This window comes from Kogia breviceps, chromosome X, assembly GCF_026419965.1.
Source record: "Kogia breviceps isolate mKogBre1 chromosome X, mKogBre1 haplotype 1, whole genome shotgun sequence".
In the NCBI taxonomy this organism is placed as follows: Eukaryota; Metazoa; Chordata; class Mammalia; order Artiodactyla; family Physeteridae; genus Kogia; species Kogia breviceps.
In genome coordinates this window covers 98,852,026-98,873,824 of record NC_081330.1, presented here as the reverse complement: position 1 = coordinate 98,873,824, position 21,799 = coordinate 98,852,026, and the positions used below count along the sequence as shown (strand labels likewise).

Below are 21,799 nucleotides of genomic sequence, written 5' to 3'. Positions count from 1 at the left end.
AAGAGTTTGATGACCATGGTGAATGGGGAGCAGGGTCTCCCCAGGAGCATGCATGTGAAGTACTTGACTGAGTTTCTAGATAGGACTGCAACCAGTCAGTTCAGTTTATCACTCACCTCTACAAGTTATGCTGAATGCAGATGTAAAGACACAAGTTGGGGCTTCCCTGGTGGCGCAGTGGTTGAGAGCCTGCCTGCCGATGCAGGGGACACAGGTTCGTGCCCCGGTCCGGGAAGATCCCATGTGCCGCGGAGCGGCTAGGCCCGTGAGCCATGGCCACTGAGCCTGCGCGTCCAGAACCTGCGCTCCGCAACGGGACAGGCCACAACAGTGAGAGGCCCGCGTACCGCAAAAAAAAAAAAAAAAAAGACACAAGTTGGATTGATCTAGAATGGGGGTTTGCAGAGGGATATGTGGCACTTCACTACACAAGAAAAAGAGGAAGCCCACATTGTTGGCAATGCAAAGAATTTTTTGTGTAAGTCGCACAGGTTCTACAGTGTATTGAATACATACAGAAGGGAGGTCATCCTGAGGGAGTGATGATGAGTGAGGAGCAAATGATTGGATTTGGTTATGTACGCAGTGTTTAAAGTAAAATATTTATCTTTTTTCAGGTCAACCAAGTTACTCATGATCAAGCAGTGGTGCTACAAAGTGCCCTTCAGAGCATTCCTAATCCGTCATCTGAATGCATGCTTAGAAATGTGTCAATTCGTCTTGCTCAGCAAATATCTGATGAGGTTAGTATTAAATTTGTAAAGCTCTGAAATTCTGGAAGGTTCGTTTCTTTCACTTTTGACCCTCCCTTTATGTAGAAATAACCCTTATCACATTTGGGGGCTTAATTTTCCTAGACCCACTCACTTTAATCACTGACTCAGTCTAGATAAAAGTTCCCTTAACATGAATTTTACCTAATGATAATATTTGTACTTTCTGGTTTTAATCACCTTTATGTACAATGAACAGCATCCTTTTAAAGCATATAATTAAGTGAAATTTGACAAATACATATTTCTTTTTTTTTTAACATCTTTATTGGAGTATAATTGCTTTACAATGGTGTGTTAGTGTTTCTGCTTTATAACAAAGTGAATCAGCTATACATATACATATGTTCCCATATCTCTTCCCTCTTGCGTCTCCCTCCCTCCCACCCTCCCTACCCCACCCCTCTAGGTGGTCACAAACCACCTAGCTGATCTCCCTGTGCCATGCGGCTGCCTCCCACTAGCTATGATAAATACATATTTGTGTCACACGTCCACCATAGTCAAGACACAGAATGTCTCCATCACTCTTTCTATATGCCCCTTTGAAGTCTCCTCTTCCCTGTCTACCCTTGGTCTCAGATAACCACTGATCTTTTGTTACTATAGTAGTTTTCATTTTCTAGAATTTTACACAAGTGGAATCATACAGTGTGTGTTCTTTTATGTCTGGCTTCTTTCACTCAGAATAATGACTTCGAGAATTATCTGTGTGGTGTGGACCATTAGTCCATTCCTTTTTATTGCTGAGTAATATCCCATTATGAATATTCCACATTGTGTTTAATCATATACTTGGTAAAGGACATTCTCTTTCTTAGCTGTGAATAAAGCTGCTGTGAACATTCTGTACAAGTGTTATGGTTTGATCACCTCTAGTCTTTTTAAGGTTCTTCTGAAAGTAGTGTAGAGCCAGATATTAACTTGGAGAACATACTTTGTGGTATTGCTGTTAAATGAAATAATGGGACAAAGGCAACTTGGGAACCTAAAGACAGTGGTACTACTTCACAGCCATTCCTGTTTCCTTTACAAGAAGAAACATTTTTGCTTTTCTAGTGATTATTCCACTCTAATAATGTGTCAACTGTTTTAATTACTCATTATATTGCAGGCTTCAAGATATATGCCTGATATTTGTGTAATTAGAGCTATACAAAAAATTATCTGGGCATCAGGATGTGGGGCATTACAGCTAGTATTTAGCCCAAATGAAGAAATCACTAAAATTTATGAGAAGGTAAGAATTATTGCAGAAATATATTACCTTTAAGAAAATGTTTAATTGTGCATGAGGCTGAATTTTTATGTCTGCCATCTTAATATAAAACTGTCTTTTTCTACTTCTCACTAAAGTTAGGTATAATTATTTCATACTGAATTTGCTTTCTCCTATTCTCTTTATTCTTCTTTCATCATCTTTCTGTCCTATGTATTTTGGTTTAGGTAACTGTCAGTTGTGATATGGCATTTAAGTATTTTTGACTCTCTTAAAGCATTCAGGAGTGTCAGCCAATTAGGTATCATCCTTAATCTTCCATTAGATTAATCAAGTTATTTACAGAAGAGAGACTGTGTTTGACTCTTTGATTTTCCGTTATATATACCTGCCCCTGATAGCCACTGCTGCATATTTAGAAGGGGAAATTAAGTTATAGGAGCTTCCCTTTTATGGCCGACATAACCGTGATTTGCCTGGGATGTATGTTGATGTCCTATACTGTTGGTTATTCACTCAGCTAATATTTGAATGCCTGTTCTTTTTCAGGCATGTACCATAAATATTACTTATTGATAACTTCAGGTTAGAATTTATTAGCTACCTACCCAAGCATATTTTAGGTTGTAAAACCTTCAGACCTTTCCTGAACCGTTGTCTGAGACAGTTGCTTTTGAATAAAATGGCACTATAGGTAAGCTACATAATGGGACTAGTCAGAAGTTGGGTACTCTGACTGCAGTGCCAGAGTGGTTCTTGAGGAAGGAATGATTGTTGGTGCAGAAGTACACAACTCAGAAGGTCTCTAGGAGCTTGGGGGACAAAGAAGCAGGTAATATGCTCATTGTGCTCCTTCAGCCATCCTTGGGACGTAGCAAAAGAATAGAATTAGACTTTATCATCTGTTTATACTCATTTCCATGCTATTTCAAAGGGGCCTCAAGAGTTGTAGGTAAAGAAGCTGAGGCCAAGTGGTTTAAGTGACTAGGTAAGTTTTAAGCACTAACTTGAAGTTTGTATGAGATTTTTCTTAAATACATCTCTAGGTAATTTGTCCCTGACTATAATTTTACAGACCAATGCAGGCAGTGAGCCAGATTTGGAAGATGAACAGGTTTGCTGTGAAGCATTGGAGGTGATGACGTTATGTTTTGCCTTGATTCCGACAGCCTTAGATGCTCTTAGTAAAGAAAAGGCTTGGCAGACATTCATTATTGATTTACTGTTGCACTGTCACAGCAAGTAAGTGTCTTTTTTAATTGTAAGAAATTTGATCTTATTTTTTTAAGCAGAAATGAATTAATTTATGTTGGCAGAATTTATCCCAGGAATCAAATATTTATTGTCTGTATAGCACACTAATGTTTAGGAAATTTTTATTTAACTGTGTTTTTGCCTAGACCTGAATTTGTTTGGTTTTACTGTCTACAAAATGTGAACATTAATTCTCAAAGTAAAATTAATTTTTCTTTAATTCCAGAATTTAGTTTCACCTAAGAGGTATGTATTTTAATGTATTTTAGCCCATTTTAAAACCTGGTTTATAAGATTTAAATTAAATAGGACATTTAGCTTCCTTTCTTAGATACCTAGAGCCAAGTGTTTTTTTTTAGTGAAGTTGTTAAGTCAGTGTGGAATTCACAAGGCATGGTTATGGTAAGAACTTTTGCATTTTACACTGAGAATAAAGACCAATTATAAAGTCCTAGTTTTTCATTTTAAGAGCATTTATTCAATGACATTAATTTTGTTTGGGGCTTTTTGTGCAAGTCAATCAAATTTGTAGAAAATGTAGGTTTTCCATCCTCTTACGTCAATCTAATCTTGAACTTCATAAGGTAACTTTTTAAACTTGAGCTTTAATCAGTATCACTGTTATATGTAATTAATCTATCTCGTATACATTTTGCAAAAAGACACAGGAAATGTTCACTTTGTTTATTCTTTCACATTCCATTCAACAATGACAGAAATCACTGATGAAAAGTTAGTGTAAAGTCAAAATAAGCACTTTGCTGACATGAAGCCTAGTGGTAAAGTTTTTTTGTTTCTGTTTGTTTTCTTAAGTGTACATGGTGTGATGGAGTAGTAGGTTCAACTCACTCCAGGGGATGCTGTAAAGTAATTTAGTGGTCTCAAGTGGGAATCTCTATTTTAGAAGTTCCTTGGTAATTTCCTTGAAGACATCTAGTTCAACCTATTCAGAAAGTCCTTTGATGGGATTCCCCCCCCCCCCAGATAAGCTTGAGCTTGCTATCTCTTTGAGAAAACTTTATCATCGTTGGACAACTCTGTATGTTAAGAAAGATAATAGGTTGACTAAGTCTGGAGGAGAGGAATGATGATTAGCCATGAGTTTTGATGAAGTCAGACCTGGAGGTACAAATTTCTTAATCTATGCTGATTTTTTTAAAATCTTAAACTAAATTAGGAACTTATGTCACTTTCTTTGCTACTAAGTATCAAGGAACTTTGTTTAATAAGTTTTCTGCCCTCTACTTCTACGATAATCCCCATTATAGGAAGTTATTACCATTTGACTCCTCTCCTCCCTGAAACTTGTGCACAATGAAGTAAAAAGTACTGTACACGGCACTTCTTCTCATGCCTCTGTTATCTTGTCTTTGACAACAAGGGGGGTCTTCTAAGGTTAAGATCTTTTTTGAGCTTTAGGTATCTGATTTTCTTCCCTAGTACTGACTCTCACCCTGCCCTGCAGTTTTAGTTATGTATGTATGTATTTATTTATTTATATTTATTTTTGGCTGTTTTGGTTCTTCGTTGCGTGGGCAGGCTTCTCATCGCCGTGGCTTCTCTTATTGCGGAGCACAGGCTCTAGAGCACAGGCTCAGTAGTTGGGGCGCACAGGCTTAGTTGCTCCGTGGCCTGTGGGATATTCCCGGACCAGGGCTCGAACCCGTGTCTCCTGCATTGGTAGGCGGATTCTTAACCACTGCACCACCAGGGAAGCCCTGCCTTGCAGTTTTAAATCATCACATTATAAATACCAGAGTACCGGGCTTCGATACTTGCACAGTATATCTTGCAAAATATGATCGTGTTGTTTTCCTGCTTAAAATCTTTCCATGTCTTCCCATTGTCTTTGAATTAAGTGTAAACATTTAAATTTGGTTTCTAAGCACTCCACAATTTGGCTCTTGCTTCTACGTACTCGAAAATTTCAACTTTAGGGCCACATTTTCCAATAAGTTTTCCTTATCCCTAGAGGTCTCCTAGACCTCTGTTCCTATTAGAAGAGGTCTGCTTCCACATAGCAACACTGATATTTTGTTGTAATTGCTCGTAATTGGATTTGAATTCCTTTAAGTGGATGGGGTGGGGGGGGTTAAGCCTCCTCCAGCACCTGTTGCTTTATACTCTGCCTGTTTAACTCCTTTATGTTACCTTGATGATCCATGGAGGCATTTGAGTTTGCCACTCCTGGAATAGTGCTTTCAAGGCACAGCTGAGTATTCTGGTAGAAGAAGAGAAAGGGATAATGCAGAAAAGGAGATTAGTAGGCGTCAGTTTACAGAAGGCCTTTGATGCTGAGATCCAAGTAGTGTTAGATTTTAATATTGTAGGCAGTCTCACTGATGAATAATTTATCAAGTACCCATTATGTACCAGGCAGTGTTCTAGCTACTGGGAATATAGCAGTAAACAAAACAGACAAAATGTCAGCCTTCTTGGAGTCTGTACTAAAGGGGATGGGGAGTGGGAAGGGAAGACATACAGGAAAATATATAGTATGTTATATTAATAAATGCTATCGAGAGAAATAAATCAGGAATGGGGATGAGTGGGGAGGCAGGGTCATTGGAGTTCAGTTTTATGTAGGATAGTCAGAGAAGACTTCCCAGAGAAGGGTGACCTTTTAAACAGAACTCTGAAAGAGTGAGGTAGTGATCCGTGCAGTTAATGGGGGAAGTGTGTTGGGTTTTTGGGTGGGGGTTTTTTGTGTTTTGTTTTTCATTTTAAATTGTATTTTTTATTTTGTTCAGCTTTATTGAGATATAATCAGCATATAACTGTAACTTTAAGGTGTACAAAGGGTTGATTTGATAGTCATATCTTGCAGTATAATTACCACCATAGCCTAAGGTTAGCTAACACCTCCATCATATTTCATTTTAAATTTTATTTTATTTTTTATATGAGAAATACATTTTGGTCATCTGAATGACCAAATATATATTTTTTTAATTTTTATTTTTTAATTGAGGTATATATAGCTGCTTTACAGTGTTTCAGGGGTACAGCACAGTGATTTGGTTATACATATATATTTTTTTCAGATTCTTTTCAATCATAGATTATTATGAAATACTGTATTTCTTATATTAATACTGTATTTCTTGTATTATATAGTAGGCCCTTGTTGTTCATCTATTTTATATGTAGTAGTCTGTTAATCCCAAATTCCAACTTTATCCCCCCGCCCCCCACGGGGAAGTGTGTTTTAAGCAGAAGAAACAATAGATGCAAATGTCCCAACTCAGGAAGATGCCTGACATGTAAAGAACAACATGGAGCCGAGTGTGGCTGGAATAGCAGAGGTGGGGGAGTTGTAGGAGGTGAGGCCAGAGAGGCAATAAGCAGCCTGTAAGGATTTTATAGATCATTGTAAAGACATTAATTTTTACCCTAAGTGAGATGGGAATCCATTGGGGGTTGTGTTTTTTTTGTTGTTTTTTTTTTTGCCATGGCATGCAGGATCTTAGTTCCTTGACCAGGGATCAAACCTGTGTCCCCTGCATTGGAGGGTTTTGAGCAGAAGAATGATATGCTCTGAGTTAACATTTTAAGTTTATTCTGATTGCTTTGCAGGAAAAGCACTTAGACTATTTCATTAATCCAAATAAAAGATGAGAGAGTCTGGAAGTATGGCAATAATAGAAGTGGTGAGAAATGATCAGATTTTGAGTATGTTGTGAAGATACAGGCAACAGGATTTTTTAGTAGATGTGTTTCTTTTGAAGCATTACTGAAGTCTGCATGTGTGAGGGAGGGTTCATCAGGAACTGACAAGCATCAACTCTTTATAGACCCTCACTCTATTTGGGCCACATACCTAACTTTAAAAAATAAACTAGGGCAGTATGAATGACATATACCTCTGAAAATCTAGTAAAAGTTATGGACCTTCTCCCCAACAAAACCAAGTACTCCTGATGTCAGTTTATTTGAATTCCACCAAACCAAACCTAACCCACAAAGCTTCTAAAGGTCCGTATGGTTTATAGGACCATGTACAGGTTTCAGAAACCTAAAAATCATCCAGGAGGGAGGTTAGTACACAGAATGTATACTGTCAAGTTCTGAAATTGAACTAAAAATTTGTTTCTAAGCTATCAGCTCGCACATTGGCAGAAACATAGTTATTCACCAAATGTAGTTTGTAATGTCTGTACGATAGACAAATGCTTCGTTAGCAGATACTTTTTGAGCATGCTCCATATGTCAGATGTTGTTCTAGGTGCCAGGAACTCATGCTTCAACAAAGCAAAGCCCTGCCCTGAAAGAGCTTACTTTCTAATGGAGACAGACCTTCATCTTGTAAACAAACAGTATTTATACATCTGGTAACTGGTTCTTAGCACCTGTTACATGCCAGACATCATTCTTCATTCTGGAGGCACAGTAGTAAACTAAATAGATGATGTCTTTGCCCTCTTGGAGCATTTATTCTAGTGAGATCTGTATAGTGTACATATTTTTTAAGAGACCCATGATGCTCAGGTAAAATTCCCAGTACTGTGACCAAAGACAAGTTTTTCCCATGAGTAATCATAGAATATTGTATAATATGGTGGTTCTCAATCTTTAGCACATGTTAGAATCACCTGAAGGCTTTATTAAAATGCAGGTTGCTGGGGCCTGAGAAATTGCATTTTTAACAAGTTCTTAGATGCTGCTGATGCTGCTGATCTAGGTAACATGCTTTGGGAATCACTAGTATATCAGGGACATCTGCAGCAACATCCTTATTGTGTAATTGCAACAGAATTTCTACAGAGTTGTTCTCTCCAGAGCACAATGGAATAATTCTATGGAATGCCCAAAAGATGCTTAAGGCTTACTGTACAACTCTTGTACCTAGAGGAACATTTCCAGCCTGTTCCAAGAAAGGGGTGTTAGAAGGTATCCCTCGAACTCTTCAGTGACAATTTGAGGTTTTAGTTCTTGACACACAGCCTAAGTTCATCTGTTAAACGTTGCCGCTTAAAGGGGTGTTACGTATTCTTGTATTTTTACTTTTAATTTACCTACCCCTTAACACCCCACCCCCACCCCGAGAGACAGTGTTGGAATTTTTTTTTTTCTTTTTCTTCATGAAGGTAATATATTAATTATGAAACATTTTTATTTCAGAACTGTTCGCCAGGTGGCACAGGAGCAGTTCTTTTTAATGTGCACTAGATGTTGCATGGGACACAGGCCTTTACTTTTCTTCATTACTCTGCTCTTCACCGTTTTGGGGGTGAGACATTTTTTAATATACTTATTGTGATTCATTGTTGTACATGGAACAGTCAAGAATTCATGGTTTTAGCTTGTATTAAAGTTAGAGCAGTCTATATTTATTTTAAAAATATTAATAATTTCCAATCCTATGTTAGTTATTTACTCTGGTTAATTCTGGGTTTTTAAAAAGTGTATTCTGAGCATGGACATGTAAATTCATATTATTCTACTTTTTTTGTTTCAGAGCACAGCCAGAGAGAGAGCTAAACATTCAGGCGACTACTTTACTCTTTTAAGGCACCTTCTTAATTATGCTTACAATAGTAATATTAATATACCCAATGCTGAAGTTCTTCTCAATAATGAAATTGATTGGCTTAAAAGAATTAGGGTAAGTTGCATTTAATACTGTGTTTATCATCAATAAATAAGATATTTTATTAATAGTTTATAGTTTTGAGCATTTTGGTTAAATGAAAAACAACAAAGAGTAATAAAAAGGACCAAAGAATATACTCTGTGTTGGTGGATATTACTAACTCATGATTCACAGAATGAATGCATAAGTAGTTTTGTCAAATGCCTTGCTTTATTTAAGACTTGAAACACATCATGATATTCAGCTTCTTCCAATTTTCATCTTTTAGAAAGTATTCTTGAATTGTTTTTCATCAAAAAATGAGTCTGATAGACTAGCACTTAATTTAACTTTTGATCTTAACACCTGATACTTTTTACTTAGAGTTGTATGAGAATTTATTTCTGAAGAGATTGGTATCTTTTAGCCTTCAGATTAGCATTTCTTCTACTAGTTTGTAAAGCCTACTTCTAGAAAGTTCTGAAGAGAAAAAATCGCTTAGAATGGAAAGGTTTGAAGGACTTGCCTCTGTCTAGCTCACTCTTGTTCTGACATCTCACCGCCCTTTCGTAAGTTAGGCATTTGATATTTTTCTTCGGCAGGATGATGTTAAAAGAACAGGTGAAACGGGTATTGAAGAGACAATCTTGGAAGGCCACCTTGGGGTAACAAAAGAGTTACTGGCCTTTCAAACCCCTGAGAAAAAATATCATATTGGTTGTGAAAAAGGAGGTGCTAATCTCATTAAGGTAAGTCCTGTCGACTTGGTCCTAAGCTATGTATCATTAACGTTCTACATGTTTATTAGCAAATCTGTCTGGTTAATTTATGGTATCATGTCTTTGCTGTATTTTCTTGATCATTTCTCTTTTCTACTTTTAAAGAATATAGACGTTACACTAACTTTTAAAATATCGTTTCTAAATTTTGTACATGAATAAAATTTCAGTACTGTGTGAAGTAAGTAAGCACTATTTAATTTTTCTATTTAGAAAATCTGAACTTTTTACTTCATCAGACTATTTAGAATGAGTCAAACCTCTATTATGTTAAGACTGTGCATATTTACCATGTTTCTGTGATGAGTTTTTTCACATACGTGGTAACTCAAGGAAACAAAAAGTATCATTTTAGGACATTTAATTTTTATTCAAAATGAGCTTTGGTATACATGTGATTAAAAGAGTAAATTTACTTAATGTGAATTTTTGTTAAGTGCTACAGTCAACTCATTCTTGATGAGTTTTTAACCTGAGAAATTGGGTTTGTTTGTTAATTGTAGTAAATAGTGTTTTGAAGTGGGATCTTTTTATTAGAAAATCCAAGTAAGTTTTCTGAAATGTATTGAAATCTTGAATTCTGACAATTAATTTAACATTATTTCCTTCCAAGAGACATTTCTTTCTTTAAAAAAAAAAATACACATACGCATATATAACTTTACATGTGTTTTTATATAAATATGTATCATTGCTAATACATAATCCGTTTTTCAACTTTGTAGGAATTAATTGATGATTTCATCTTCCCTGCATCCAATGTTTACCTACAGTATATGAGAAATGGAGAACTGCCAGCTGAACAGGCTATTCCAGTCTGTAGTTCACCAGCTACCATTAATGCAGGCTTTGAGTTACTTGTAGCATTAGCTGTCGGCTGTGTGAGGAACCTCAAACAGATAGTAGATTCTTTGACTGAAATGTACTACATTGGCACAGCAATAACTAGTAAGTATTTTAAAATACAAAGTTCTGATGACAGTTCTCTAATGTGTTCAAATTCTGTTTTCCTTTTAGTAAACATCTTCAACTCATGTTTTCCTTTCTTTCAGCAACTAGTATAACATTTAAGACCATTACAAGCAATAAGTCTTAATGTAGAAAAGTTTTCAGATGTTTGTTAAATATCTTCCTGTAAGTGGTACAAGTATTGAGCAACAAAATAAATTTCATTTCAGTCAAATCTGGACTAAAATCCAAACTCCAGAATAAACAGTCAAAATAAATTTCAGAGTTCAAACTTAAAAATTCAAATTACATGCACTGGAAAACCTTTCAGGCCCTCACTTTAGAAGCCCTTTAATGTCATTTTCATATGAGTTCTCTAAGAAAATCTGGTTTTAAAGGTTAGAATGTGAGAAGATAACATTTTAATGCCCTTGGTCCTCAGTTAATGCTCACATGAAGCCCATGAAACAGACTGTAGACTGTAGATCTTACTGATATAGAACTGAAGCTCAAAAGGGATGAGGGCAATATAAAATGACTGAGACAGCAGAAATAAGAAAGCAAACCACAATGGAGGCTGTTCTGTTTTAGAAGAAAACCATTTATCTACAAAGCTTAAGAATATAATTGATTATAGTAAATCTTTAAGAACATGTCAAATTATTTTTTGATATGTTGTATTTTAGAATATAAGGACTTTTAAATAACATTTTAGGAGATTCTGATTAAAGTTCTTTAAAGGTTAGACAGTTATTCTATCAAATTTGTATATAGTAGCGTGGGGGGTTTTGTTTGCTTTTAAACAAATCCACACTTCTATTTATTTAGTTTTCAATAAGTTGAAACCCTCAAGGGGTACAGCAGCACACAGATTCTTTGACCAATGGCCTTAGTAGGAAGGTTGCTTTGGAATTTGACATGAACCAAGCCACTGTTTCCATGAGCACAAGTTACCTTTCCCCAGATTCTTCTGGTTTTGTTCAGTTTGCCACCAGGAGTCACTGTTGTTCTTTGCTTTGTACACATGAGCACATCTCTTGCCCAAGTAGAATTCAGTTTCATCTTGGGCATAAACACCTTCAGTTTTAGGAAGAGGAACCCTCTGGTTTCACAGGACCCTGCTTATAGCCAGCAAAAATAGAGCCTTGGACCACAGCCTTCCAGACCTATTTGCTGTTTTAGAAGTCCTGTTCCCAACACTCCTCCACAGGCTCCACGATGGCAGAAAGAGAAAAGCTGCTTGTTTTTAAGTAGTACATTTGTGTGGTAAAAATTTCAAGTACCAGAGAAGGATGTATTCTAACACATTTTTCCTGCACATTCTGTTCCCCTGGTCCCCTTTGATAGCTGTAACCGTTATCTTCAGTTCATGTCTATCTTCCCAGAATCTCTGAGTATGCAAAATCCACATACAAAATCTTTTTTTGTTTGTGTAGTTTTTGTGTTTTTTTTTTTTTTTTTTTTTTTTTTTAATATGTGGGCCTCTCACTGTTGTGGCCTCTCCCGTTGCGGGGCACAGGCTCCGGACGCGCAGGCCCAGCGGCCATGGCTCACGGGCCCAGCCGCTCCGCGGCACGTGGGATCTTCCCGGACCGGGGCACGAACCCGTGTCCCCTGCATCGGCAGGCGGATTCTCAACCACTGCGCCACCAGGGAAGCCCTGTTTGTGTAGTTTTTTAACCACAGATTGGTGTGGAGTGAACAGTGTTCTTCACTTTGTTTTCCCCTTAATATATCTGTGATCATTTCCTATCAACACATAAATATTTATCTAAATCCATTTATTAGCTGTATACCTTTCTACCTTTCAGTTCAATATACTATATAATTTATTTAACTGGTCTTATAGATGATGATATTTACATTGTTTCCAGGTTTATACTAGGTAGAGGGAGATAGGCAGTGATCTACAGTTCTCACAGAACTCAAATCCACTATCTCATTTGCTCCTCAAAATAACATGGTGATTATAGGCAAAGCACATGTTACTCTTACTACTACATTTAATTAAGAAGGAAACAGGGCTTCCCTGGTGGTGCAGTGGTTGAGAGTCCGCCTGCCGATGCAGGGGACATGGGTTCGTGCCCCGGTCTGGGAAGATCCCACGTGCCGCGGAGTGGCTGCGCCCGTGAGCCATGGCTGCTGAGCCTGCGCATCCAGAGCCTGTGCTCCGCAGTGAGAGGCCCGCGTACCGCACCCCCCAAAAAAAAAAAAAAAAAAAGGAAACAGAGGCTTGCCTGAAGATGAAAGAGATGGTAAGCATCAGAACCTGGATGTGAACCCAGGTGATATCTTAGGATTATTTAAAGTTTAGTAAGCTATCATATGTTGATATATTTGTATAACATTTCATGCCAGAAGGAGTTTGAAGGTGCTTGAAAAAAACATAAAAGTAGAAAAAGTTAAAGTTCATAATGACTAAATTATAATAAAGTTAGCATGTAGAAATTAGCCTTGTACCATCTTGTGAGACTGCCATAGAAGCAACATCAGATAAAGCATGGGTTCCTAGATGGTGGGGTAAGAATCCATATAGTGGTATGTGTTGCTGTGTATCTTCGATTTGTTGAGGGTGAAATGCATACCTAGAGCACTATTTCAGGTGGCTATAGGAGTAGTGGAATTGTTGATAATGTTAATTTATCAGCTTAATAAAGTCTAAAGTGCACAAAATGTTTTTATTCGTGCTACAAGAATCTTTTGTCTTCCCTCAGCTTGTGAAGCACTTACTGAGTGGGAATATCTGCCACCTGTTGGGCCCCGCCCACCAAAAGGATTTGTGGGGCTGAAAAACGCTGGTGCTACTTGTTACATGAATTCTGTGATTCAGCAACTCTACATGATTCCGTCCATTAGGAATGGTATTCTTGCAATTGAAGGCACAGGTAGTGATGTAGATGATGATATGTCTGGGGATGAGAAGCAGGACAACGAGGTAAATTTTATTTAGCATTTTTATTTTCTGTGTTTGAAGTTCTGATACGAGATACTGTTGTTCTCTCTTAGAAAGCATTAGACTTTCACTGGGCCTGTTAGCAAATATTTGAAAATAAAGCTGGAATCTCCCGGTGCAGACTGCTACCTCGACATAGTGCTCACTGCCTACCAGACTTGCAGCTACGGTTAATTTTTATGATAGTTTATATGTTTTAAAGCAACAGTTAATGTACTCACTTTGGGGGGTTTGGTATAATTTAGAGTTTGTATAATGATAAGAATCTTTATTCTTAATAGTCTAAATTATATTTTTACTTTTCTGTTTGATATTTTAATTATGTATCTCCATTTATTTATGCCAAGGTATGTGCTATGCCAGTTTCATTGTCTGTGCTTACTTTTAGATTACTTTTGCATTTCTCCCAGATCATAACTATTTTTGCTTAGGAAACAAACTTCTACTTGTGACAAAATTTAGGCTCCTACCAAGTATCCAATGCAGAATAAAGCTGTGAAAAAATTAGGTTGTAGTGGTGGATCAGAGTTGACATAACTATGGCATCGTTCTTTAAAGAAGAGACTATGGCCAGACTTAAGCTGTGGTCATGTTTGTGTCCACCCTGTATTTCTTTGTTTTTATTTGACCTTTTCCCACTTATGGTGTTGTGTTGGTGAGAGCTGAAGAGAGAAGCAGAGCATGCTCTGATTGTAGTAAATATCTAAATGGTTCTTTTCTCATTCCCTCTCTTCAGTCACCGAACTATTTGCTATGAGGTAGTTTATCACTTACAGGGAGGGCGTCTGAAACATATACTAGACCCCAACTCTTCCCTAGGTCTGCTGAACCGCATCATCCAAGGATTGGGGTCTGAGCATTTTTACTTTTTTAAGAAGTTTCATAGGCATTGCTCACACCATATACCTGGTTAAGAACCACTGCTCTGGGGGAGTTCAGATTCTAGTTCTGTGATTCATCACATCTCTAGGTTGTTGAGTTAAGCACAGTAGAGATAGCTAATTGTACCAGCAGGCAAAGTATGATACAGTTCAAATAAGGTGTCTCAACTTTGCTCTCATGATACCCCTGCTCTGTGTTGTCTCGGCACCCCATTGCACTGTGGGGTGTTTTGGTTTTTTGCTTGTGTGCTTTTTTCCTTCCCTAGACTAAGTTTCTCGTGGACAGGGACTGGACATTGTCTATTTCTACATCCACGTCCCACACAGAGTTCTGCAGCCACCATTCTCTTTCCATCTCTATGAATTTGACTATTCTAGGTATAGGTACCTCATATAAGTGGAATCATACCATATTTGGTTTTTTGTGACTGGCTTGTTTGACTTAACGTAGCGACCATTTCATAGCATATGTCAGAATTTCCTTTCTTTTAAAGGCTGAATAACATTCCTTTGAATGTATATACCACATTTTATTTATCCATTTATTCATCAGTGGACATTTGGGTTGCTTCCACCTTTTTGTGGGGGGTGGTGCACACGGCGCGGCCTGCGGGATCTTAGTCCCCGACCAGGGATCGAATGTGCTTCCCCTGCACTGGGAGCACAGAGCCTTAACCACTGGACCACCAGGGAAGTCCCTGATTCCACCTTTTGGTGGAATTCAAAATTGTGAATAATGCTGCTCTGAACATGGGTATACAAATATCTCTTCAGGACCTTTCTTGCAGTTCTTTTGGGTGTTTTACCCAGAAGTGGAATTGCTGGATCATTTGATAGTTTTATTTTTAATTTTTTTAGGAACTGTTTTCTACAGTGGCTGCACCATTTTACATTTCCCACCAACAGTGTGCAAGGGTCCCAATTTCTTTGCACAGAATTTTTTCATTTTCATGAGGTCCAGTATGTCTCTCTTCTTTCGTTACCTGTGCATTTGGTGTCATATCCGATAAATCATTGTCAGATCCAATGTTGTGAAGTTTTTGCTCTATGTTTTAGGAGTTTCATAGTTTTAGCTCTTACATTTAAATCTTTGATCTGTATTGAGTAAATTTTTGTGTATAGTGTTAGGGAAAAGTCCAACCTTATTCCTTTGCATATGGATATCTAGTTTTTCCAGCACCATTTGTTGAAGAGTACTACTAATCTTAATATGTATATTGTATTGAATTTTTACAAGTCTGAGCACTCTATATACATTATCTCATATAATCCTCACAACAGCTACATGAAGAATGTGTTAACCCATTTACACAGGAGGCGCTTAATTGCTCAATTACTTAGCTTATAAGTAGCAAAGCCTGCATTTGTGTCCAGTTCAGTCTAAGTTAATCACTTTACTGTATTTTGCTATATTACCTACCTCTACGATACTTAGTGAGGGTTATTCCTTTATGACAACTCTTATGTGAAAGGAGTGGGGATATAAACACTGATATTGTAAACTAAAATTTATAAATTGAAAGTTAAGTGCTTTGGAAATAAATAGAAGTACAGGTGATTTGTTTACTAATCGTTTAGCATTTGTCTCAACATATTTTTACTATACTTTGAAGTTAGATTAGCTCATTAATGATAACTTTTGGTTTCTAGAGCAATGTTGATCCCAGAGATGATGTATTTGGATACCCTCAACAATTTGAAGAGAAACCAGCATTAAGTAAAACAGAAGATAGGAAGGAGTACAATATTGGAGTTCTAAGACATCTTCAGGTCATCTTTGGTCATTTAGCTGCTTCTCGACTACAGTACTATGTGCCCAGAGGATTTTGGAAACAGTTCAGGTAAACTATGGATGAATAGTAATTGGGATATTGCTTAAACCTTTATGACTATCTCATGACACTAACATTAAACTTCTAAAACCTATACTGGAAGGCACTTTTATGTTTAATATTTAAGCAGTAGTAATAATCAAACTTTACTTCGTAGTTAGGTTTGTTTTCTCATTGTCCCCAAAGGAGGTGGAAAGTGTCATAGTAAGAGACAGCATTCTTTAGTCTCTTAAGATATTAATAATTTTTTATTTTGAAAGCTTCTAATATTCACATAAGTAGGGAGAAGAGTATGAACCCTTATGTATTCATCACTCAACTTCAACAATTGTCAACTTATGGCCAATCTTATTTAATCTACACTGCCATCTACTTCTTTTTAGATTGTTTTGAAGCAAATACATAATTTCATCCATAAATATGTCAGTGTGTATCTCTAACGTCTTTTTTTATCATGACCATGATACTATTATCATGTCTTATAAAAATTCCTTAATATCTTTGTCAGTGTCTGATTTTACCCAATTACCTCATAACTGTTTTTTACTATAAATTTTTTGAAATCATGATCCAAGTGAAGTCCATATGCTGCAGATGTTGACATGACTCTTTAGTCTCTTCTAATCTTTTTTCACCCTTGTAAGTTATTTGTTGGGGAGGGAAAAAAAAAAAGTAGTTAGCTCTGTAAATTTTCCCATCTGGATTTTGATGGGATCCCTGTGGTGGTTTCTGTTTTCCTCAGTCCCCTGTATGTCATATAAATAGGTAGTGAGATCTAGAGGCTTGATCAAATTCAGGTGTGATTTTTCTTTTTTTGGGAGTGGATAGACAAGGCTTGCTTCATGGGTGATAACGATGACCTCAGTGAGGAGAAGTACATAATATCTGTCTGTCTGTCTCTGTCTTATAACAGCCATTGATCATCATTGCCTAAATGCAGCATTTCATCAGGATTACAAAATGGCAACATTCTAATTTTATCATTCTTTCATTTATTAGTTAGAGGAGATCTATAAAGGAAAACTTCCCCATAGCAACTCTTTGGCTATTCTAATGTACAGTTTTATAGGAAAGGTGTGATAAATACATTGGGTTTTATTGTTGTTAATTTTTTTTAAAATCTTCGATTATGTCTTGATCTTATTTCTCTGGCTTCATTTATTTCATTTGTTTTTTTTTATCATCGCCTATCATGTCATGCACTGAGCTAAAATACCGTAGTACAACCACATATCTGTACTGTGTATGAGAATGCTATAATCCTTCATAGCATTGGGTTTTTAAAATAATACTACTTTTTTTTTTTTTTTTTTTTTTTCTGTTTTTTGACCGCACTGCACAGCTTGTGGGATCTTAGTTCCCCAACCAGGGATGGAACCTGAGCCCTTTTCAGTGAAAGCAGAGTCCTAACCACTGGACTGCCAGGGAATTCCCTTAAATAATACTCCTTAGAATCCCTTCAAGGTATCTCCCAGACAGCTGAGAGCAGGCGACGCAAAGGGTCACCTGACACTGCCGCTCTTGTCCACCTTCCCTCCTTCAATCAGAGCAGCTCCCCCTTTTACCTACAAGGATACTACTTAGATTTCTTTTGAAACCACTGCTTTATAGTACAATGACCTCCCTATGACTCACCATATAAATTCCTCCGATTCCTCTAACTAGGCCCCCTACTTAATCCATACTTATTGGCTTGCATGCACCACCCTCCTTCCCAGCTCTGTTTTGCTCTTTTGGTCCCAACACCTCTCATCTTCCTCTCTGACTATTCCCTTTCTCACTCTTTCTCTAGCTTGTCTCGTCTCTGCCATAAAGCTTTTAGCATTTCTGTTCTTCCTCTTCCAAATTACTCTCAAGCTTTTTGAGCTTTAGTCTTAAAATTTGTCATTCAGCTATAGTTATTGCTTATCTTATAATGCACTTGCATTTTTGACTTCTCAATTAATTACTCCCTACACTAGTGGAGCTCACAGTTTGTCTAGACTAGCACTTTTGGATTATCCACACTTTAGACACATAATATACTCTAGATACATGTGGGTTAGTTAACCACATTTCCCACCCCCGGTTTTTTATATTGAAGAATTTCAAACCAACAGAATAGGTAAAGTAGTATAATACTCACCTTTATGATATATACTCTTTACCCAGATTTACCAGTTGTTAACATTTTGCCATATTTGCTTATATGTATACTTGGGTTTTGGTTTTTGTTTGTATTTTCTAAATGAGTTGATAGTTGCAAATATGACACTTTAACTCCCCTACATGCTTCTTCAACATGTACCCTCTAAGAATAAGGACATTTTCCCACATAATGTTTAATACAATTATCACATGCATGAAATTTAATATTTAGTAACACCTGATATTCATCAATATGTATTTCAATTTCCCCAAAATATTCTTTGTAACTTTTTTTTTTTTTTTCCAATTCCAGACTGGTATCCTAGAAGGAATCACAAGAATTTGGTTGTTACCTCTTTAGTCTTCTCTAAAATAATCTCCCTAACTTGTCATGACCTTTATGGTACTTCCTTGATTTGTGTGACTATTTCCCCATGATTAGATTCAGGTTAAACTTTTTGGCAAGAAAACTACATAAGTGATGTTATTATATGCTTCTCATTGCATTGCATTCAGAGGCACATGGTATCAGTTTATCTGATTATTGGTGATGTTAGCTTTGATCCCTTGGTGTCTTAACAAATCTCTCCATTGTAAAATATCTTTTAACAAGTGATATATTTGATTTCTAACTCACTATATGCAAATTTAACAGCTGAAATATAATTAGGGTGACATTATTTGCTACATAGTAAAAGTGTTACAAAGGAGTTTATTAAAAGACAGTTATTTCCTTTTGCATACTTAAAATTCATTTGTCATATCTGTTGCTTAGAATGAACTCACTTATATTCTCTGTGTATATTACTCTATAAATACAAAATTAGATGTGATCGTTTCCAGCAGTGCCTAGGTTTTATTAGTATCACTTCTCATTTTGTCATTCACATAATTGATATTTTCTTTTCTCAGGATTGATTTACCTAATTTAAATCCTCAGATTATTCAAAAGAGATGAACTGTAAAACAAGTCAAACCTTTCTCTTTTCGATTAGAAAAGTCAATTTAATTAAGAGTAAATATTATCTTTGCACTGTATCTGTAACCCAGAATTTAAGCAAAATGAAAGAAATGAAGTAGTAATTATCTACGTAAGAGTGAGATCAGCCACCCAATTTTAACAGTGTCTTCAGCTGGATTCAAAATGCATGCTTATATTATATTACCTACAGAAACCATCCTTCCTGGAGCTAATACTGTCCATCCAGCCACACCAGTAGTTTCATAGTATTTCTTCCCCACTGAAGTACCACTTTTACTATGAATCTCACTTTCTTCCCCACAGCAATCGATACATAAACGGCATTTTTTTTTCTACTTCCTGTAGTTGAGGAATAAAATCTCAGTTTTTGTGGTGTCATTTGTGGTTGTATTGCTTTTTTCCTGAAAAATATATTGTATATATTGTTTTGGGAGTGTCGCACATTACATATTTTACTCCTTTCATTTCTTAGGCTTTGGGGTGAGCCTGTTAATCTTCGTGAACAACATGATGCTTTAGAATTTTTTAATTCATTGGTGGATAGTTTAGATGAAGCTTTGAAAGCCTTAGGACACCCAGCTATGCTAAGTAAAGTTTTAGGAGGTTCCTTTGCTGATCAGAAGATTTGCCAAGGCTGCCCACATAGGTAAGTGCTAATTTCATACTTAAAGTGTATGTTGTACTGTTTATTTTTTACTATTAGTTATGTACAAAAGTGAAGTACGCTGCCGATTACTAAATACCTGAGGCTGGATGAATTACATATTGCGCATACCTTACTGTGGGGGGGTTTTGTTTGTTTTCTCATTTTATTACAATGAAGTTTAACGGTACAGAAAAGTCTCATGACCTTTATGGGTCTGTTTGTTTTTGTCAAATAATATTTGGTTCCTTTAACTCCACCTAAGCTCTTACTATTTCATACTTTTACATGTTCTTATGTATGATCATGCCTAAGAAAATAAAATGGCATTTTGCATAGCTACAGGTATTACTTATGAATTTGCCCTTTATCTTAGAATTAAAATAGTTATAATACTGTAAATATGTTAAGTTTAGAAGATGACAGGCATGGAGCACTATTTCCTGTACAAATGAAATACTGACTTTTTGAAAATAGCAGTGATTACTGTCATTGTCCTTAAGGTATGATTCCCACACAAAATCTTTATAGCAAAAGTTGACTAAACAAATTGGTTTTTGGTTTTGTTTTTTGGTTTTCTTAAAGGGGAAGTTGATTAAGGGCTCTTATTGAAAATAGTTAAATAACTATTAAAGTTCATTACTGACAGATACACGTTTATGTCTATTGTATGGAAGTTTTACTTTGGAACTTCTCTTGTATGTTGTCAATTAATGTTGGTTTGAAATCCCTTCTCACCAGGCAATCACAGTAGGATAGTATTTTCTGCAAGTCTAAACAGCATTATATACAGTCATAGGTTGTGTGTGTATGTGTTTTATTTTTGAACACAGGGAAGTGATTGAGGGAGTGCTAATACTATATGTAAATGTTAAACTACTCATTCTGAATGAGGCCATAAAATTGTTTGCATAGACTGGGCAACTTTTTTTTTTTTAACATCTTTATTGGAGTATAATTGCTTTACAATGGTGTGTTAGTTTCTGCTGTATAACAAAGTGAATCAGTTATACATATACATATGTTCCCATATCTCTTCCCTCTTGCGTCTCCCTCCCTCCCACCCTCCCTATTCCACCCCTCTAGGTGGTCACAAACCACCCAGCTGATCTCCCTGTGCTATGCGGCTGCTTCCCACTAGCTATCTATTTTACATTTGGTAGTGTATATATGTCCATGCCACTCTCTCACTTCGTCCCAGCTTACCCTTCCCCCTCCCCGTGTCCTCAAGTCCATTCTCTAGTAGGTCTGTGTCTTTATTCCCGTCTTGAGACTGGGCAACTTTTGATCCTTTTGAAAGATCTTGTGCATTAATTAGGTGGACAATAAAATTGTCATTTTAACCTCCTGTTCTTAATTACTGATAAAAATAAAATTTTCTGGTCATCTGTTTTGGTCAGTTTTTCTTGGTTTGTTTTAGACAGTTTTCAAAATTATTTGGAAATTATTGATTTTCTTTGCCAAGTGAAAATGTCCAGAGAGCATGATCTTAAGTAAAATCCCTAAAGTTCAAATATCTATTCCACAACTAAATTAGTCTTGTTATACGCTGGAAGGTTACATAAAGGGTCCTGAGACAATGTGTTTTAGGGTATTTATTTATCAAGAGCAGGGGTTAACAAACTATGGACCATAGGTCCAATCCAGCCCTGCATCTGTTTTTGTAAAGTTTTATTGGAACATACCCACTCCTTTACTTACTGTCTGACTGCTCTCACTATAACAGCAGAGTTGAGTAGTTGCCATAGAGACCTCATGGCTCCAGAAAGCCTGTAATATTTACTATCTGGCCTTTTACAGAAAAAACTTTGCTGACTTCTCAGCTTCAAATGTCCT

The 21,799-nt window shown here is 36.6% G+C and overlaps 1 protein-coding gene and 1 pseudogene across 4 annotated transcripts in view; one reads left to right on the top strand and one right to left on the bottom strand.

Moving 5' to 3' along the window:
- Positions 1-21,799, top strand: part of USP9X (ubiquitin specific peptidase 9 X-linked) — a 125,511-nt gene that overhangs the window by 84,276 nt on the left and 19,436 nt on the right. For all 4 annotated transcript variants that reach the window (XM_059050698.2, XM_067023978.1, XM_059050697.2 and 1 more), the window contains exons 24-33: positions 618-743; positions 1,888-2,013; positions 3,068-3,234; positions 8,368-8,476; positions 8,705-8,851; positions 9,421-9,567; positions 10,323-10,545; positions 13,260-13,480; positions 16,030-16,220; positions 19,793-19,966. In XM_059050698.2, coding sequence (XP_058906681.1) covers positions 618-743; positions 1,888-2,013; positions 3,068-3,234; positions 8,368-8,476; positions 8,705-8,851; positions 9,421-9,567; positions 10,323-10,545; positions 13,260-13,480; positions 16,030-16,220; positions 19,793-19,966 — 1,631 coding nt within the window. The remainder of the gene's footprint in view (positions 1-617; positions 744-1,887; positions 2,014-3,067; positions 3,235-8,367; positions 8,477-8,704; positions 8,852-9,420; positions 9,568-10,322; positions 10,546-13,259; positions 13,481-16,029; positions 16,221-19,792; positions 19,967-21,799) is intronic.
- Positions 11,377-13,024, bottom strand: LOC131748820 (large ribosomal subunit protein eL33 pseudogene; annotated as a pseudogene).